The following is a 19,421-nucleotide window of genomic DNA, read 5'->3' as shown; positions in this document are numbered from 1 at the left end:
GACACAACTTATAGGTGAAGCAACAATTTACCGACAGTTCACTCACTGCAATCACTACTCAGAATGTAGTCTGCTCTACACTGGGGAGATGAAATGCAGACTGGGTGACCACTTTGCAGAACACTCATATTCTATCCACAAAATTGAGCCTGAGGTTCCTGTTGTCCACCACTTCAATAAAACCACCGTGTTCCCTGGCCAACATCTCTGTCTCAGACTTTATGCAGTGCTCCAGCAAAGCTCAGCACAAGCTGGAAGAAGAGCAGCTCATTGTTCATTTGGGGACCCTGCAGCCTTCAGGACTCAATATTAAGTTCAATAACTTTAGGGTTCGAACACCGTTCCCCAATTTCCTTATCCCAAACCCCACACACCAGAACTTGTCATCACATGGACTACTATCACAAACAAGGTAAAAAGGCCTATCTCTCCATGCTTCAGGCTCACTGCCTTTATTCCTGATGAAGGGCTTTTGCCCGAAACATTGATTTCGCTGCTCGTTGGATGCTGCCTGAACTGCTGTGCTCTTCCAGCACCACTAATCCAGTACTATCACAAACAACCCATTGTCAGCCACTAATGATCCCTATTAGCAGTTATTGATTCTCCCAGGATGACCTTTACCCATACCTTTGTCTACGCAACTCTTTCTCTCTCCCCCCCACTCCCGGGTTCCATTTCTCCCTATTGTTTACTCCTGCCATTTCCGTTCTCACTCAACCCAATCTACAGAATACAAACCAATCTTTTTCTAGCTACAATCAGTCTGAAGAAAGGTCACAGGACCCAAAACATTAACTTTGCATTCCCTCCTCGATGAGCAGCAATTTATGTTTTTGTTTCAGTTTATCCATCCACAGATGCTTTCTGACTCGGGTTTTTATTCAGAAGCAGATATTACGTCATATTACTGAATGCACAATCGAATTTTTTCTTATCCAACAACTCATTACACGCATTTTTAATTATAGATATGCATTGCAAAACCTTCACTTATTGCCAAGACAGAGATAGCAATATATTGTGTGTAAAAATTAACATTTAACTGCTACACACCATATAAGATTTATCAAAGTCACCTGCACTCAATGCGTCCTATATATGCACCTATACACAATGAATTGCAAGTCAGGAATTTCACATTTTAAAATTTGCTTTTAAAAACACATCTTCATTAATACAGGAACTATCAATACAATAATAAGGAACAAATGTTAATTTCTGTGTATACAGTAACCTATAGCAATTGTTACAATTATCATAAATTGCGCAAGTTATCTGGATATATATTTTCTGCAAAACTGGTCAAAAAATACTTTTCCTTCCAATGTTTTCCTTATTGCGCCTACAGGTGCTAACTCTTGTCGATGCTACAGTCACCTAAAGTAGTCTAACTGGGTGCAGGGAACTGAATCTACAACCCTCTAGTCTCAACATCTTAAAAGGCAGTAACTCTGCCACAATAAAATATGATGCTTAAAAATGGAAACAATTCATAATTTTAGATGAAGAGAGTAAATCATTGTGTATTTGACAAAGCTGACATAGTCAGTAAATAAAGTATAAATGATTGAAATTGCTGGAAAAGCTCAGCACATCTGGCAGCATCTATGTTGAGAAATCAGAGTAAATGTGTCAGGTCAAGTGACCCTTTCTCAGAGAAAGGTCTGTGCCACACAAGTACCGAAGAAATGAGGCCCCACAGTGATAAATGTTCCACTTTATCAAAGAGCCAACCCCATCTCAGAACTTGCTTCTCCAGTGGACATTAAATTTGTTGCTTAAAAGATTCTTGCATATAATACAGGAGAGAAAGAGGAATTTACTTTATTAAAATCTAGTCTAATAAATAAAATCAGCACATTAAATTTAAAAATGGAACCACATTCACCCAGAAATTCCAATCAGGGTCAGACAGTTGGAAAATTTACTTCTGATCCTAATCAGATTAAAAATTTCCCACTTATTTTTAGATGTCTTCTACACTGGTCATTCTTGCACAGGGACCACTTGCTACATTTCTAGCAGTGAATGTGATCTTTTAAAAACCACACCCACATTTGTAGCAGTCAGTAAAGCCAGGTTCTAAACTTTAAATGCCCAACATCACAGCCAGTCACTTTGACAATTTTTTCAAAATGATATGCATGTAACCTGTGTGTGGGGTTAAGGTGGCAGTTAGTTGGAAGTGGCTTACTGTAGTCCTCGAATGAGGGGGATGTCTGGGTTAGGTGAGTATCCTGCAGGTGGTGAGGTGGGCTATCCTACCATCTAAGTGAGGGGAGTACTGTACTCAGTAAAGTGACTCAGTCAGTAGTGTACCAGCTGAGAAGGCTGCCAGAGTACCAAATATGTGAATGTGTTCTCAGGGTAGGTCGAAAGACTGTTGGAGGGAGGTTGTCAGCAATTACTTACAAAGTAAGTTTAAAAGTTACTTAAGACTTAAGACAAGATTTTTCATCCTCTGACTTTTTTTGAGAAAATATGAAGTTTATGTTAGTTGCAATCCACCTGAATCTTTGATTTTAATGGACACTTTCAGATGGACTTTCCCAGACAATACCTGTGCAGGGGATTCTTCATAGTCTCAATGCACAACTCCGGTCCATACTGTTCCAATAATTTGCAAACTATTGAAGTACTTGAGCCTTAAAGTTTGTCTAGCAAGTAGCAAAGCCATAGATCCCCAGTCGACATGGAATTAGCTGAACACAGGCAGAGTTTCTGCAAAATCAACACTTTTTCCTCAGTTCTCTGCAAGTCATTTGAATCACAATTTTGGAAATGTGTATAAGTGATACCTTTACATTCAACTGTCACACCCTTAAAACCCAGATAGCCTGCTGACATTCACTAACATACCCCACATATCAAGAACAATTGCTTGCTCAAACATTAGACAGAAACCAGTGCCCAATCATGCAGCCATGGTCTGTAGGTGAGAAAAAAACCCACTATGGATGAATATGCATCCTGGAATTATTAACACCAAATTCAACTGTAAGTGCAGAGAATGTCTTTATAAATAGGTCCACTGACTGACTCTATTAAAGTAGTTATATTTTTACTCAATCTCCACCTACTTTTCTCTCAATTATTCTGAATGGGTTTTTTTTGGTTCTTCATGATTAAACCAACTCTAATGAAAGGTTGCACTGAAACATCTTTAAAACTCATCTTTATTTCTCAGGTTGCCTAACTTGCTGTACATTTTCAGTATTTTCTGTTTCTAATATATTCAGACAGGTCTGGTGAATTGACAAAATGTTTTGTCATGAGTGAAAATTACAGACATACACTGAAATTTGAAAAAATTTAGAAGTCATGCAAGAAGCAATTTCCAGATACCATAGGAAATCCTTTTTTTGCATTAGTTTATTTATATTCCAATAGAAATTCTCTTAGTTGTCAACAAGATGCAATACCCTTTTTCTAAAATTTAGACTAGCAGACCCAGCACTTTAGCTGTCAAATTTCTCACTAATATTAAATGAAAAACAATCAAAATGATTTATTTTAATTCATGTTGCATCTGCTGCTTCTAGAACTTGTTTGTTATGGTACTGTATTAAACAGCATGTTATTTGTTATTGAAGCAATAGGGCTCCATCAACCAGAGTTTTTTATATATCCCTGAGTGCAAATCTTCACTGAAGCCATTCAGGGTCCAATGATTTCTAACCACTGTCAGGTCATCTTGGCACAGCCAGCCAAGCTTTCCAGTAGTGGTATTAGTAGCCCTGCATACTTCTGTACCTACATCCTATGGTCTTTTACCCTACACAAGATTGATCCAGTGCAAACACTAAGTATTTGTAACTTAAGGATCTTCAGATCCAAGTTGAGGAGCTGGAATGTGAGCTGCAAAAATTCCATATCGGGGAAGGAAATGTTACTTTGCTCCATCGGATGATCACACCCCACAGACTAATAATTTCAAAAATGATCTATGAACAGGGACAGGAGCATGAGACTGAAGATGAGTTTTGAGGGGTTTAAAAACTGAGAAATGTCAGACACTTCAACTGTCCAGCCATTTTGAGGTGCTTTAAAGCTGTATGAGCCAGAGTGGGGACTACAGGGATGGTGAATAAAGTAACCATGGCACCTTGGTAGAGGAAACGATTCAAGCAGGGAAAGGAAATAGAAATTTAGTTGTGGTAGGGTACAGTGGTGAGCCATATGGGTCAGTGTTGGGGCCACAACTATTTTAAAAATATATTAATAACAATGAGGAAAGTGAACGCGATAGAGTCAGGTTTCTGGATGAAACAAAAGTAGTTAGCAAGGCAAGTGCTGAGGATGACACAAAGTCTGTAGAGGGTTAGCGAGTGAACAAAATCTTGGTAGATGGAATATCATGTGGGAAAATGTGAAGTTGGCTGGAAGAATAGAGAAGAATGCACAATTGAAAATGTGGAACTTATTGAAGGAATAGCTACTGCATGTCCTTGGTAAGTATGTATCTGTCAAACAGGGAGGAGGTAGTCGAGAGAGGAGCCATGGTTTACTAAAGTAGTTGAATCTCTCATCAAGAGGAAGAAGGCAGCTTATGTTAGAATGAGACACGAAGGCTCAGTTAAGGTGCTTGAGAGTTACAAGTTAGCCAGGAAAGACCTAAAGAGAGAGCTAAGAAGAGCCAGGAGAGGACATGAGAAGTCATTGGCAGATAGAATCAAGGAAAACCCTAAAGCTTTCAATAGGTATATCAGGAATAAAAGAATGACTACAGAAAGATTCGGGCCAATCAAGGCTAGTAGTGGGAAGTTATGCGTGGAGTCCAAGGAGATAGGGGAAAGCACTAACTGAATATTTTTCCTCAGTATTCACACTAGAAAAAGACAATGTTGTTGAGGAGAATACTGAGATACAGGCTACCAGACTAGATGGGATTGACATTCGTAAGGAGGAGATGATAGCAATTCTCGAGTGTGAGAATAGGTAAGTCCCTTGGGCCAGATGGGATTTATCCCAGGATTCTCTGGGAAGCCAGGGAGGAGATCGCTGAGTCTTTGGCTTTGATCTTTATGTGGTCATTGTTTACAGGAATAGTGCCAGAAGACTGAAGGATAGCAAATGAGTAGAGAAAATCCTGGAAATTATAGACCAGTGAGCCTTACTTCTGTTGTGGGTAAAGTGTTGGAAAAGGTTACAAGAGGTAGGATTTATAATCATCTAGAAAGAAATAAGTTTATTAGGGATAGTCAACATGGTTTTGTGAAGGGTAGGTCATGCCTCACAATCCTTATTGAGTTTTCTGAGATGGTGACCAAACAGGTGGATGAGGGTAAAGTGGTTGATATGGTATATATGGATTTCAGTGAGGTATTTGATAAGGTTCTCCACTGTAGACTATTGCACAAAATACGGAAGGATGGGATTGAGGGTGATTTAGTAGTTTAGATCAGAAATTGGCTAGCCGAAAGAAGACAGAAGGTGATAGTTGATGAGAAATGTTCACCCTAGAGTTCAGTTACTAGTGATGGACCGTAAGGATCTGTTTTGAGTCCACTGCTGTTTGTCAGTTTTATAAATGATCTAAATGAGAACGTAGAAGGATGGGTTAGTAAATTTGCGGATGACACTAAGGTCGGTGGAGTTGTGGATAGTGCTGAAGGATGTCACAGGTTAAAGAAGAACAGAAATAAGCTGCAGAGCTGGGCAGAGAGGTGGCAAATGGAGTTTAATGCAGAAAAGTGTGAGGTGATTTAGTTTGGAAGGAGTAACAGGAGTACAGAGTACTGGGCTAATGTTAAGATTCTTGGTAGTGTAGAAGAGCAGAGAGACCTCGGTGTCCAAATATATAGATCTCTGAAAGTTGCCACCCAGGTTGATAAAGGTTGTTAAGAAGGCATACAGTGTGTTAACTTTTATTGGTAGAGGGATTGAGTTTTGGAGCCATGAGGTCACGCTGCAGCTGGACAAAACTCTGGTGCAGCGGCACTTGCAGTACTGCGTACAGTTTTGGACGTTGCATTATAGGAAGAATGTGGAAGTTTTGGAAAGGGTTCAGAGGAGATTTACTCGGATGTTGCCTGGTATGGAGGGAAGGTCTTATGAGGAAAGGCTGAGGGACTTAAGGCTGTTTGCGTTAGAGAGAAGGAGATTGAGACGTGACTTAATTGAGATAATCAGAGGGTTAGACAGGGTGGACAGTGAGAGCCTTTTTCCTCAGATGGTGATGGCTAGGACAAGGGGATATAGCTATAAATTGAGGGGTAATAGATATAGGACAGATATCAAAGGTAGTTTCTTTACTCAGAGTAGCAGGGATGCAGAATGCACTGTCTGCAACAGAAATAGACTCGCTAGGTTTAAAGGGCATTTACACAGTCATAGGATAAACATATGGATGAAAATGGAATAGTGTAGGACATATCGGCTTCAAATTGGTTCCACAGGTTGCCGCAACATTGAGGGTCGAGGGGCCTGTACTGCGCTGTAATGTTTTATGTTCTATAATAGCAAAAACCAGAGGGTGCCTCCCTGTGGCCCAATGTTCATTGAAAAGACAAAGTTTTAATGAAATTAAATTAACTAAACACTGTGCATTTACTAATGGATATTTTCCAAGTTTTAAAATTCACATTAGAAGCACCATTAGAAGGTTAGAAGTAAATAATGAACAAATATCAGCTGATGAAGTTGTGGAAAAATACTGTGACTTTAAAAAAAATAAATTATTTAATTGCTAAACTTGATTTCTATATTGAACAAATTTATAATGCAGATGAAACTGGTTTATGTTGGTGATATCCTCCAATTTCTACCTAGCTAGCACAAGTGAATTTGGTTCTTTAGGTTTTAAGCAGAATAAATACAAATTTACGGTTTAATGATCGTTGCTGTAGGCTTGCCTCAAGCTTTTGTTGATTAAAATTTGAGAGCATTTGAAGGTGTTGTGCTGTTAGCTGCGTGCAGAGTAATGCATGGTTGAACAAGGACATTTTTCAAGAATAGTTTCATGTTTTGCATCCAAAATGAAAGAAATGTTAGAAAATCTTGCCCATATGAATGGTCACATCTTTCCAATTTCTACCTGCCAAATTACAGATCTTGTGAAAATCATATCTCAGTCATGGAGACACTAACCAGAACTTGCAAACTCTTTATGCCATAGAAGATTAATGTTTCAAAACATGGCATGTACCTGCAATTCAATAAAAAGTGAAATATTAAGAAGAGCATTTTAAAAACCATTGAACAATGTTTTGTTTGCGCAAAGTTCTTCTGATGAAGCTGGTTTGAAGGCCCAATCCCCTACTTAATCTCCAAGGAGTACCAGCAGAAAGAGCACTGATATTTTCTATAATTCCTGAGTGTGTTATATTATTTTGTACAGTGTTAATGTACTGTAATTCTTCATTAAGATCAGAAAGTCATATAGTCATACAGCATGGATACTGACCCTTCGATCCAATTAATCAATGCCAACCATGTTCCCAAATTAAACTAGTCCCACTGCTTACATTTGGCCCAAATCCCTCCAAACTCTTCCTATTCATGTACTTATCCAAATGTCTTTTCAAGATTGTAACTGTACCTGTATCCACCACTTCCTCTGCCAGTTCATTCCATACACAAACCACACTGTGTAAAAAACATTGGCTCAGCTTTTAAAATCTTCCTCCTCTCACCTTAAAAATATACTCCATCATGTTGAACTCGTCCATCCTTGGAAAAAGATTATTGCTATTCGCCTTATTTATGCCCCTCATGATTTTATAAACCATTATGAGGTCACCTCTCAAACTCCTAATCTGCAATGAAAGAAGTTCCCGTCTATTTAGCCTCACTTTATAACTCAAATCTTCCATTCCTGGCAACATTTTGGTAAATCTTTTTTGAACCCTCTCCAATTTAATAATATCTTTCCCATACTGTAACAGAGTGACTAGAACTGTACACAGTACTCCAGAAGAGGCCTCACCAATTTCCTGTACAACTCCAATATGACACCCAACTCCTATACTCAAAAGGTCTGAGCAGTGAAGGCAAGCATGCTAAACACCTTCTTAACCACTGTGTCTACATGTGATGCAAATTCCAAATGTACTTGAACCCCTAGGTCTCTCTATTCTATACCACTACCCAAAGCCCTAACATTAATTGCGCAAGTCCTGCCCCTGTTTATTTTACTAAAATGTTTTACCTCACATTTATCCAAATTAAATTCCATCAGCCCACTGACCCAATTGGTCAAGATCTCTTTGTAATCCAAGACAACCTTCTTTACTGTCCACAATACCAACATTTTTGGTGTCATCTGCAAATTTACTAACCATGTCTCCTACTCTCGAATTCAAATCATTTATATAAATGACAAACAAAAGCAAACCCAGCGCCACTACCTGTGGAACACCACTGGTGACAGGACTCAAGTTTGAAAAACAGCCATCCACCAATACCCTCTGTCTCCTACAGTCAAGCCAATTTTGTATTCAATTAGCAAGTTTGCCCTGAATCCCATGTGATCTAATATTTATTCATTAATCTACCATGTGTAACCCTGTCAAAGGCATTACTAAAATCCATGTAAATAACACCTACTGCTCTGCCCTCATCAATCTTCTTGGTTACCTCCTCAAAAAACTCAATCAAGTTTGGGAGACAAGATTTCCCTTGCAAATGCGAATGACTACCCTTAGTCAGTCCTTGCCTCTCCAAATACATGTTAAGCTATCTTTCAGAATCACCTCAAAGAAAGTACACACCACCATGGTAGGTTCACAGATCTATAGTTTCCAGGTTTCTTTCTTAAATAAAGGCACAACATTAGCCTCCCTCCAGTCCTCTGGAACCTCACCCATATTCACAGATTAAACAAATATTAGCAATTTTTGAGAAGATTTGTATCTGAGGTTGATGATCAGTATGTAAGTTAGCTTGCTGAGCTTGAAGGTTTGTTTTCAGACATTCTGTCACCATACTAGGTATCAATGAGAGTCTCTGGTGAAGTGCTGATGACATGTCCACCTTTCTATCTATAGGTCTTGATATTTCCCCGAGTTTTCTAGCCTCCATTTCTTTCTCCACAGTAAAACCTGATGCAAAACATTAATTTAGTATATCTCCCATCTGCTGAGATTCAACACACACACACAACCTCATTGATCTTTAAGTGGTTCTATTCCCTCCCTAGCTGTTTTTTTGCTATTAATGTACTTGTAGAACCTCTTTGGATTATCCTCAAATTTATCGGCGAAGGCTATCACATTTCCTCTTTATACCCTCGCGATTTTTTTTTTAAGAATGCCCCCATACTCTTTTTATTCTTCAAGAGATTTGCTTGATCCCAGTTGTCTATATCTAATGTATTCCTCTTTCTTATTCTTGACCAGAACCTCAACAGCTTTATTCATCCATTGTTCCCTACTCTTACCAGTTTTACCTTTCATTCTATCTCACTTTTGAAAGCCTCCCATTTGGCAAACTGCATGGTATTCTATCTATAAAAGTAACTCTTTCTTCACTACCATTTTTGAATAACTGACTACATTTTCTGGAACATATAGTTTTCTTACATACAGATGAATGATTAGGATCTAAAATGCAACGTCTTAGTGCATTATGGGGCCAAATTGATTAAACCTTTCAAAAGAAATCGCATAAGCAACTCATAGAGTCATAGACATGTACAGCATGGAAACAGACCCTTTGGTCCAACCCGTCCATGCCAACTAGATATCCCAACCCAATCTCGTCCCACCTGCCAGCACCCAGCCCATATCCCTCCAAACCCTTCCTATTCATATGCCCATTCAAATGCCTCTTAAATGTTGCAATTGTACCATCCTCCACCACATCCTCTGGTAGCTCATTCCATACACGTACTACCCTCTGCGTGAATGCTATCCCTTATCAAAAATGCCACTCCCCCTCCTCTCTTGCCTCCCCTCTATCATTCCTGTAGCATTTGTATCCTGGAACATTAAGCTGCCAGTCCCTGAGCCATGTTTCTGTAATTGCTAAGATATCCCAGTCCCATGTTCCTAACCATGCCCCGAGTTCATCTGCCTTCCCTGTTAGGCCCCTGCATTGAAATAAATGCAGTTTAATTTATTAGTCTTACCTTGTCCCTGCCTGCCCAGACTGTTTGACTCACTTCTGTTCTCAACTGTACCAGTTTCAGATTGATCTCTTTCCTCACTGTCTCCCTGGATCCCACCACCCACCTTACTAGTTTAAGTCCTCCCAAGCAGTTCTAGCAAATTTCCCTGCCAGTATATTAGTCCCCTTCCAATTTAGGTGCAATCCGTCCTTCTTGTACAGGTCACTTCTATCCCAAAAGAGATTCCAATGATCCAAAATCTGAATCCTTCTCCCATACACCAGCTCCTCAGCCAGGCATTCATCTGCTCTATCCTCCTATTCCTGCCCTCACTAGCTCATAGCACTGGGAGTAATCCAGATATTACTACCCTTGAGGACCTCCTTTTTAAATTTCTGCCTAACTCTCTGTAATCTTCTTTCAGAATCTCAACCTTTTCCCTTCTTATATCGTTGGTTCCAATGTGGACAATGACCTACTGCTGGCCCTTCTCCCCCGTGAGAACATTCTGCACCCTCTCAGACATTCTTGATCCTAGCACCAGGGAAACAACACACCATTCTGCTTTTTCTCTGCTGGCCACAGAAACGTCTGTCTGTTCCTCGGACTACAGAATCCTCTAACACAACTGATCGCTTTGAAACCGATGTACCCCTCGTTGCATTAGAGCCAGTCTCAATACCAGAAACTTAGTTGTTCGTGTTATGTTCCCCCGAGAATCCATCACCCACATTTTCCAAAACAGCATACCTGTTTGAAATGGGTATATCCACAAAAGACTCCTGCCCTAGGTGCCTACCTCTCTTACCCTTCCTGGAGTTAACCCATCTATGTGACTGTATCTGAGACTTTCCCCCCTTCCTATAACTGCCATCCATCATATACTGTTGCTGTTGCAAATTCCCCATCGCTTCTAGGTGTCTCTCTCCAACCGATCCATTCGATCTGATAAGATTTGCATCCAACAGCATTTATGGCAGATATCATCCGCAGTAACCCTTAAACTCCCACATCTGACAAGAAGTGCATATAACTGATGAGAAACCATTTGTAACATTAAAGAGAAAGGACAAGGGAATTGGACTGGGTGAGTTTTCTAGCACAGACCTAGTAAGTGAAATGGATTCCTTGGTGCTGTAACCACTTCTTGTTTCTATGAGAACATATATATTATTGCAAAAAAGCAACCAGTTTTTTTAAATAAAGGAAGCAATTTTAATTTCTGGCTTGAATTCAGATGAATTAAAAAGACAGAAATATTGATCGAGTGCTGCTACATCTAGTCACTATCCTTCACCAACTCTCATAATTTATTTCATTATGACACCCAGGAATGTACTGAAAACAGCTTTATATAAATGGGCCAAAAGCACAAAATATTAAGATTTTACTTCAGTTTTCTTTTCCTCCTCTAGTGTTTTTCCCTGAATATATGCACATACGAACATACAAAATTTAGGAGTAGGCCATTAACTTCCCCTGACTCCACAATCCAGCAAGTACTTTGGAAGACAATAATAGAAATTGCTGGAAAAGCTCAGCAGGTCTGGCAGCATTTGTCGAGAGAAATCAGAGTTAACATTTTGAGTCGAGTGACCCTTCCTCAGAACAGAAGGGTCATTCGACCCAAAATGTTAACTCTGATTTCTCTCCACAGATGTTGCCAGACCTGCTGAGCTTTTCCAGCAATTTCTATTTTTGTCTCTGTTTTACATCATCGGCAGTTTTTTCAGTTTTTACTAAATGCTTAGGAAGAGATGTTGAATATGGACTCTTATTGCAAAGAGAATGAAGGGTAGAATTAGGGCACTGAAAAGATCACACCTGAAATATTTTATAGTTATACCAGCATTACAAGCAGTTCAGAAAAACACAATCATTCTGGGGGAGCCAGACACGGCAGATGGTAAAAGGATTTTTTTTACCTCTCATCTCTGAATCTAGAACTAAATGAATTTGATTCAAGATTAGAAGTCAACCATTTATAACAGATGAGAAGTAATTCTTCTCTCAGGGGATTCTTAATCTTTGAAGCTCTCTTTCACACAGCAGTGAGATATTTATGTTCAAGGCACAGTTAGACAAAATCTTGACGGACAAGGGAGTCAAAACCTATGAAAGGCAGGCAAACAGATGAACTAAGGCAACAGTAAGCTTTTCAGCCCCTCGAGCCTAGATCCCATTCAATAACATCATGGCAGATTGGATCATTCCATATTCCTGCCAATGCAAAATAATCTTACACCCACTTGCCCGCTAAGAACTTAACTACCTTTGCCTTAAAAATATTCAAGGACTCTATTTCCACAATATTTTGATATCAAAAACACAACCCTGAAAAAAAATTCATCTGTCTTAAATGGGTAACCCCTTATTTTTAAAACAGTAATTCATACATCTAACTGCCCTTACAAGGAGAAACATCCTTTTCACATGCATCGTCAAGACCCTTCATGATCTTGAATGTTTCAACCAATTGTGTCTTACTCTAACTTCTGCAGATTCAAGCCTAGCCTATCCAATATTTCCTCATAAGACAACTTGTCCATTCCAGGTATGAGTGGTTTGAACTGCTTCCAGTGTTTTACCTCCTTCCTTAAATAAGGAAACCAGTACTGTACAAAGGGCTCCAAATGCAGTCTCACCAATGCTCTACATAACTGAAGCACAACCTACCAGCGTTTGTGTTCAATTCCCCTCACAATAAACACTAACATTTTCTCGTTATCCTATTTAGTTACTGTACCAGTTCATTAACATTTTGCAACTCCTGCACTTGGACGCTTAGATTCCTCTGAATCTCACAGTCCTGCAATTTCTCAAAAAATAGATAATATGTTTTTCAATTCTTCCTGCCAAAATCAACAATTTTGTTTTACCCCACATTATACTCTGTTTGCCAGATCCTTGCCCAATTCATTAGTGTCTACAACTTTTAGTAGCCTCCTTATGAGCACTTCACAACTTACACTAATAAATATTTTTGCTTCACCAACAGATTTACCAGCCATACCTTCAATCCCTTCATCCAAGCCATTTCTATAAATTGAAAAAAAGTGGACACCCCTGCAGTTTCAAATTGACACAAATAAACTAATAAAACGCGTACACAAACTAATAAAACATGTGAAGTATAGGTTAATTTTAAACGTGAATTCACCCAGCCCTTGCGAAGCTGACATTCCCTGGATTGTCAAGAATTAACCAGCAACGTTAACCCTTTTGGCCTTTCGCTGTGTTTACTCTTGGTGATGGGGGTTTTAAAGGTGAGAGATCACCCGCCTCCTGGTCACGGCTGTTGCAGACAAACAGCGAGAACTAAGACAATACCTTGGTCACAACTGCCTCTCTCGCTTTTCGTTTAAATTCTCTTCTTTCCTCGATGGCTTTTGCACTTTCAAACCTGCCTCCGTATTCCGCCATGTTGCCGTTACCTGAGTAACATGAACCTTTACGACATCTCAAAACGACCGTCGTGAAGATGAGCCAATGTCCCGGACACAGCGCGCGCGCGCGCTCTGGTGGATGAAGCGTTTTGTTCTTCTATTGATCTGTTTATGCGAGAGTTGGATATAAACCTTTAATTTATTGTTTTAAAACATATGCAAGAGCACGTGAAAAGTTCAACCTCGCCTAATATACGAAGCCAATAAATTTAAATAATTCATGATGAATGAAGCAGCTTTTTGGGATTTTCAAATCTACAGTTTAGTGTCAACTGGGAATATGTCAGAATAGTTGAGGAATACTTGATGTTAATCCATTTTGAGTACATACTTAATTATTGAATTATTACGTGATTTCATACTAGTGTGAGAAACAAAGCCCACTCACTTCAATAATTTCAGTCCGAGACAAGATCTGAATCAATAGTGTCATTTATTTTACACTTGCAAGTGGGTGTGATGTCCCGTGTCTAAGAGGCAGAAGACATACACACACTAAATTCAATTCATACATAACATTTATATGATTTGATGTCTATTGTTTTACACTGCTCCCTCCCCTGCTTACATCGTCCACTTCCCTAAGACCGGCCCCCATTACCCCTGTTTACCTCTTGCCTTATCCGGCCTTGTCTGTGATAAAATGCTTATTTCTGGTCTCACAAAGCTGTTTGACCTTATCCTGCTATAGGTCATTGTTAGGCATATTCTTTCTTCATCATTATCTACCCCCTTCATCTGTGCCTTTCCCGAGGCCGTTCTGATCCCTATGACCCTTTTAATTGGGGTTTGTTCCTGTGTTTTTGTAAAAGTGGGAAGCACATGTTTATACCTACTGTTTGTACAGGCGTATCTAGCTTAACTTCATCCCCTCACAACATCTTATCTACTTGCCCATAATGTCTACCTTCTGACATACAGTTTTAGCTAATACAAAAACAATTATATATTTCCTCCACATTGTTTCCATTCTTGTTGACTCAGCTCTTGGCTAAAACAATTACCCACTGGTGTGAGTTCACCTCCTTTGTAAAATGGAATTGCAGAAGTAACACTAATCCACCATATCCCACAATTCCCCCTCTTTCTTTTAGTTACCATTTGTTATCTTCTGCAAATATTTTATTTTTAAGCATCGCTCCCGAAATTCGCAAGCATCATCCCGGAGATTTCATCCATCTTGGTCTCACTCATCTCCTCATTATTTAGTCGATAAAGTCCTTCAGCCTGATTCCCTTTTAGGGGCATCTGTTTCATTAAGGCTGTTTCAATCAACCTTTGGGTGAGTCCTCGTATACAGGGTATGATACAGCAGCCAATGGCTACAAATACCCCGACTACTACTATCAGGGAAGTAAGGATAGAAACCACCACCCCCTTCCATTTCCCAAACCATGATTCCAGCCATCCTGTGAGAGATGTATCTACTCCTGAATTCTCAGCCAGTTCCTCTGCTAAGGTAGTCAATCCCCTTAAGGCCCGAGTAATTGAACCATCAGGTGCAGTGTTATTAGGAATAAAGGTACAACAGCTTCCTCCTAACATCACACACATACCCCCTTTTTCTGCTAAAATCATATCAAGGGCTATTCTATTTTCCCATGCCATCCTACTTGTCGCATCAAGCTGTTCTGATATTCCTTTAATCGCATCTCTTGTATAATTTATAAATCGCTGTTGATTATAGAAAATGTAATTTATCCAATCTACATTTTTATTAATTGTTACCCACCAAAAGAGAGCTGACTCAAAGCCTGCTGCAATCTGGTTACGAGCCTTAAATTCATCCGGTACTCCCCTAGGGACTCCTACCGAATCAAGATAAATCCTATCATCGAAAGAAGTGTCTAACAGTAATCTCTTACCCCTTCCCTTTTTCCCTCCTTTGTTTTCCTTCTCAAATGCCAGGGTAAATGGAATTGCCAATTGTACAATTGCACATATCCCTCTCCAATCTGGAGATAGCGTGGGTCTCAATATTTTGCCTCCACAGTACCACCACAGATCCGCTCGGGGAACCTTTAATGCTGAGTAGTTCCCTCCCTTCTCCGTTTCGGTGACATTCTTAATCTCTGTACATAGTTTCAGCTCCCCCAAATCTTTCGACCGACTTGTACCTCGTCTACGCACACACGAGGTGTGATTTCCAACTGCGGCAGAAAACAGGGGGGGAACTTTTACATCTTTCTTCTCCAAGGGAGGGAACATCAGTGATAGGGAGGTACAATTCCTATCATTCCATGCAGTCTCATCCTGATACAGGGCTATCATACATTTCATGCCCTTCCTGTCTCGCTTCCACCCGAGCGGAAAGGGAACCACCTGGGCCACTGGCCGACCGGAGGCACATGCATAGCAATTGCTTTTGTTCAGACTTTTCACAGTATACTTTACCCATTCAACCCAGGCATTTGCATCCCCGTACCCAGTTTCTATTTCAATGGTCTGTTTCAAGTCCTTTACCTCTATAAATTTTACTACTTTAGGATCATCGGGTGGGGTGAAAGATTGTATCTTATTACCCAGTAGTTCTACCCGTTTTCCCTGTCCTACACTAATTCAAAAACAACAGCCCAAGAAATCCTTCCCATTTGCTTTCATTTCTATCCCAAATGTTTCATTTAATTGTATCTTATAGGTGGCCCCACCCAGGATTGTTTCGTGCCATGTGGTTTTCCTTATTGTTAGGTATATTGGGTTACACTTTTTATCAGGGCAATCACGAGCTGGTCGGAAGGGGGCCTGGTGTACTGTGACAAGACCGTTATACCAAGTACCGTCCCCAAGGCCATCCCCATAGGACTTAAGATGTATCTCAGAGCTGCGATACTGTCTCTGATTATCTACGTCCCCACAATTTACTAAGCTACATACATCAGCGTCTATTACTTGTGGGTTATCAGATTCAGGAACCGTTAATAATACATATGAAAATGATATTTGATTAAATGCCAATACTAAGAGAGCTAGCATCATAACTCTAAGCATTCCCAGTATTCTAAACATCATGCTGAAGCACAAAAAGACTTAATATACAATCTTACAGAAATAATCCCGCGCTCGCGTCGCCACTGTATAATTAGTTACTCAAAGTCTCTTTAGTCTGAGTTTCAGCGGATCTTGCATTGATTCGGCTGTCCAGACTTCTTTCTCCACGGGAGGGTCCACTGGCCCTTTGATCCGAGTGTAGTGAGTCCAGCCTTTCTCCGCTGTCCTTATTGCCGTTTCGGTAGTCAAAAGAGCCTGATACGGCCCTTCCCAGTCCGGCTGTAATTTAGTCTCTGTCCATGATTTTACTAAGATCCAATCGCCCGGCCGGATGGGATGAACGGTGAATTCAAGGGGTGGAGTCTGTGCCAATAAACCCGGTTTCCTTAGGAAAGACAAAGAGGAGGACAAACCCAGTATATACTTCTTTAAAAACAAATCTTTAGTTTTGGGAATTGGAAATTCTCCATTCGTTCCCAAGTAAGGTAATCCAAATAAGATTTCATAGGGGGATAGTCCCAAGTCTTTCCTTGGGGCTGTTTGTACTCGCAAGAGAGCTATAGGTAAACATTTGGTCCAAGGGAGTCTGGTTTCTATTATCAATTTAGAGAGCTGTCATTTGAGTGTTTGGTTCATTCTCTCAACCCTTCCCGATGATGGCGGGTGCCACGGAGTATGGAACTCCCAGGAAATTCCCAACCCTTTCATTACCCCCTGTAACACTTTAGAAGTAAAGTGAGTTCGTTGATCGGAATCAATATGGTTCACGAGCCCATATCGGGGAATTATGTGCTCCAATATTGTTTTAGACACCCCACTCGCAGTGGCGGTAGCTAGGGGGTATGCCTCAACCCAACCAGATAAATGATCTACTATAACCAACATATATTTTAGTCTGTCTACCCTGGGGAATTCAGTATAATCTACTTGTATACTCTGGAAAGGTCTCAATCCTGGGTCTCTTCCTCCCGGGGTCTGTTTTCTCAAGACTTTCTTATTTACCTTTCTGCATATGATACATCCCTCACATATTTGTTTAGCAATTGTATATATTCCTTTACATCCATATTCCCTAAGAACTAAATCACACATTGCTTGTACTCCCCAATGGCTGCCTTGGTGTAGGACAGCCATAATCTCTCGCATCATCATTTTGTTTAACATTTCCCTTCCATCAGGTAACCTCCAATGCCCGTCTGCTGTTTTTACAGCTCCTAAATCTCTCAATTCATTTTCTTCGCTTTCAGTAAATATAGGAGCTTCCCGAGGACCTGGAACAGTAGGTATTAGGGAATGAATCACCACTTCTTGTGGGTTCAGGGCTGCTTCCTTAGCCACCTCATCGGCTAATCTATTCCCCCTAACTTCTAGTTCGTTTCCTTTCTGATGACCATTTACATGCACTACTGCTATTTCTCGGGGAAGTAATAGGGACTCCAAGACCCGTTTAATCAATTCTTCATGTACTAATCCCTTCCCCCACCTCTGGGTTAATACTCCCAAAACCACTCCCTTATCCACGGTAGCAAAGAGGTGGAAAGGTTTATCTAGGGAAGGTAAGGCTAACACGGGGGCATGGATCAGATCTCTTTTGCCTCATCATCCCAACTTAGACATTTTGATTCCCCCTCTAATAGTTTGAGATATAATTTCTTAGTCTTCTGCACATAGGAATCAATCCACAATCTGCAATAACCCGTGAGACCCAAACATTTGTGTAACTCCCGTTTAGTGCTGGGCAGCGGCATTCCCACTATTCCCTCTATCCGTTCCGGGCTTATCTTTCGCTTTCCCTCACTAACTAAATGTCCCAAGTATTTCACTTCTTGCTCCACATATTGTGGTTTGTTTTTAGATACTCACAGTCCCTGCTGACCCAGGAAATTCAATAATTTGTTAGTGGCTTCTACTACTCTTTCTCTTCTTTTTCCTGTTACTAAGAGGTCGTCTACATACTGCAACAGGGTAGTCCCCTTGGGGCTGCTAAATTTCTCCGATACTTGTTCTAACATCTGTCCAAATAAATTCGGGGATTCCGTAAACCCCTGGGGAAGCACAGTACACCGGTATTGCTGTTTCTGTCCTGTCTTAGGGTCTTCCCACTCAAAGGCAAACAAATTCCTACTGTCCTCTGCCAAGGGACAAGCCCAAAAGGCATCCTTTAAATCTATCACACTAAACCATTTGTGGTCATGAGGGATCTTACTTAATAACGTAGAGGGGTTTGGCACCCTGGGTGCCTGATCTGTACTGTTCGATTTAATGTTCTCAAATCCTGCCTCAATCGATAATTTCCATCGGATTTCCGCACTGGTAGTACTGGGGTATTATAAGGAGACATACATGGCTCCAACAATCCATCCAACATTGCCTTTTGTACAACTAATTCTTTTTCCTGAATTCCAATCCCCAGTCCTAAGAGGATAATTAAATCTCTCCTTAATAAGTTACTTCCTATATCAGGGATATACAACAGTTCCCCTGTGACCCTATCCTTAGGACCTTCTATCATCAGAGGTTCAAATACTGGAACAGTAAATCCTTCCCCTTTTCAACCCCGAAACAGTAATTGACCGTGTTGACATTCCTACTTTCTTTGGTTTAAAATTCAGCGATGACCGTGCTGCCCCCGTATCTACTAGGAAGACTACCTCTTCCCTATAGGGTCCCACCTTCAGGTTTATCAAGGGTTCCTGGTGGGTTCCCGGGGGCAGGAACCCCTGACACCCCTATACTTCATCAAAATTCATAAGCGGAATTGCCCTCTCTTCCCTTTGTACATCAGGACACTCCCGCTTAAAATGCCCTATCTTTCCGCAATAATAGCATCCTGCCTGTGGAGACCTCCAGCTCTGCCCCTGTCGCTCGAACCCTCTATCAAATACTCCCCCTTGTCCTCTCTCTCTCTCTCTCTCTCCCTTTCCCCCTTCCTCTCT

General features: G+C 40.5%; 1 protein-coding gene across 5 annotated transcripts in view; it reads right to left on the bottom strand.

Annotated features, from left to right (window-relative positions):
* Nucleotides 1-13,511, bottom strand: part of cwf19l2 (CWF19 like cell cycle control factor 2) — a 144,988-nt gene extending 131,477 nt beyond the window's left edge. For all 5 annotated transcript variants that reach the window (XM_072577483.1, XM_072577486.1, XM_072577485.1 and 2 more), the window contains exon 1: nucleotides 13,382-13,511. In XM_072577483.1, the coding sequence (XP_072433584.1) occupies nucleotides 13,382-13,474 (93 nt within the window). In that variant the 5' untranslated portion in view covers nucleotides 13,475-13,511. The remainder of the gene's footprint in view (nucleotides 1-13,381) is intronic.
* Nucleotides 13,512-19,421: the final 5,910 nt, after the last annotated feature.

This window comes from Chiloscyllium punctatum, chromosome 9 (assembly GCF_047496795.1).
Source record: "Chiloscyllium punctatum isolate Juve2018m chromosome 9, sChiPun1.3, whole genome shotgun sequence".
In the NCBI taxonomy this organism is placed as follows: domain Eukaryota; kingdom Metazoa; phylum Chordata; class Chondrichthyes; order Orectolobiformes; family Hemiscylliidae; genus Chiloscyllium; species Chiloscyllium punctatum.
The sequence above is the reverse complement of the archived record's forward strand: the minus strand, read 5'-3'. Positions and strand labels throughout refer to the sequence as shown.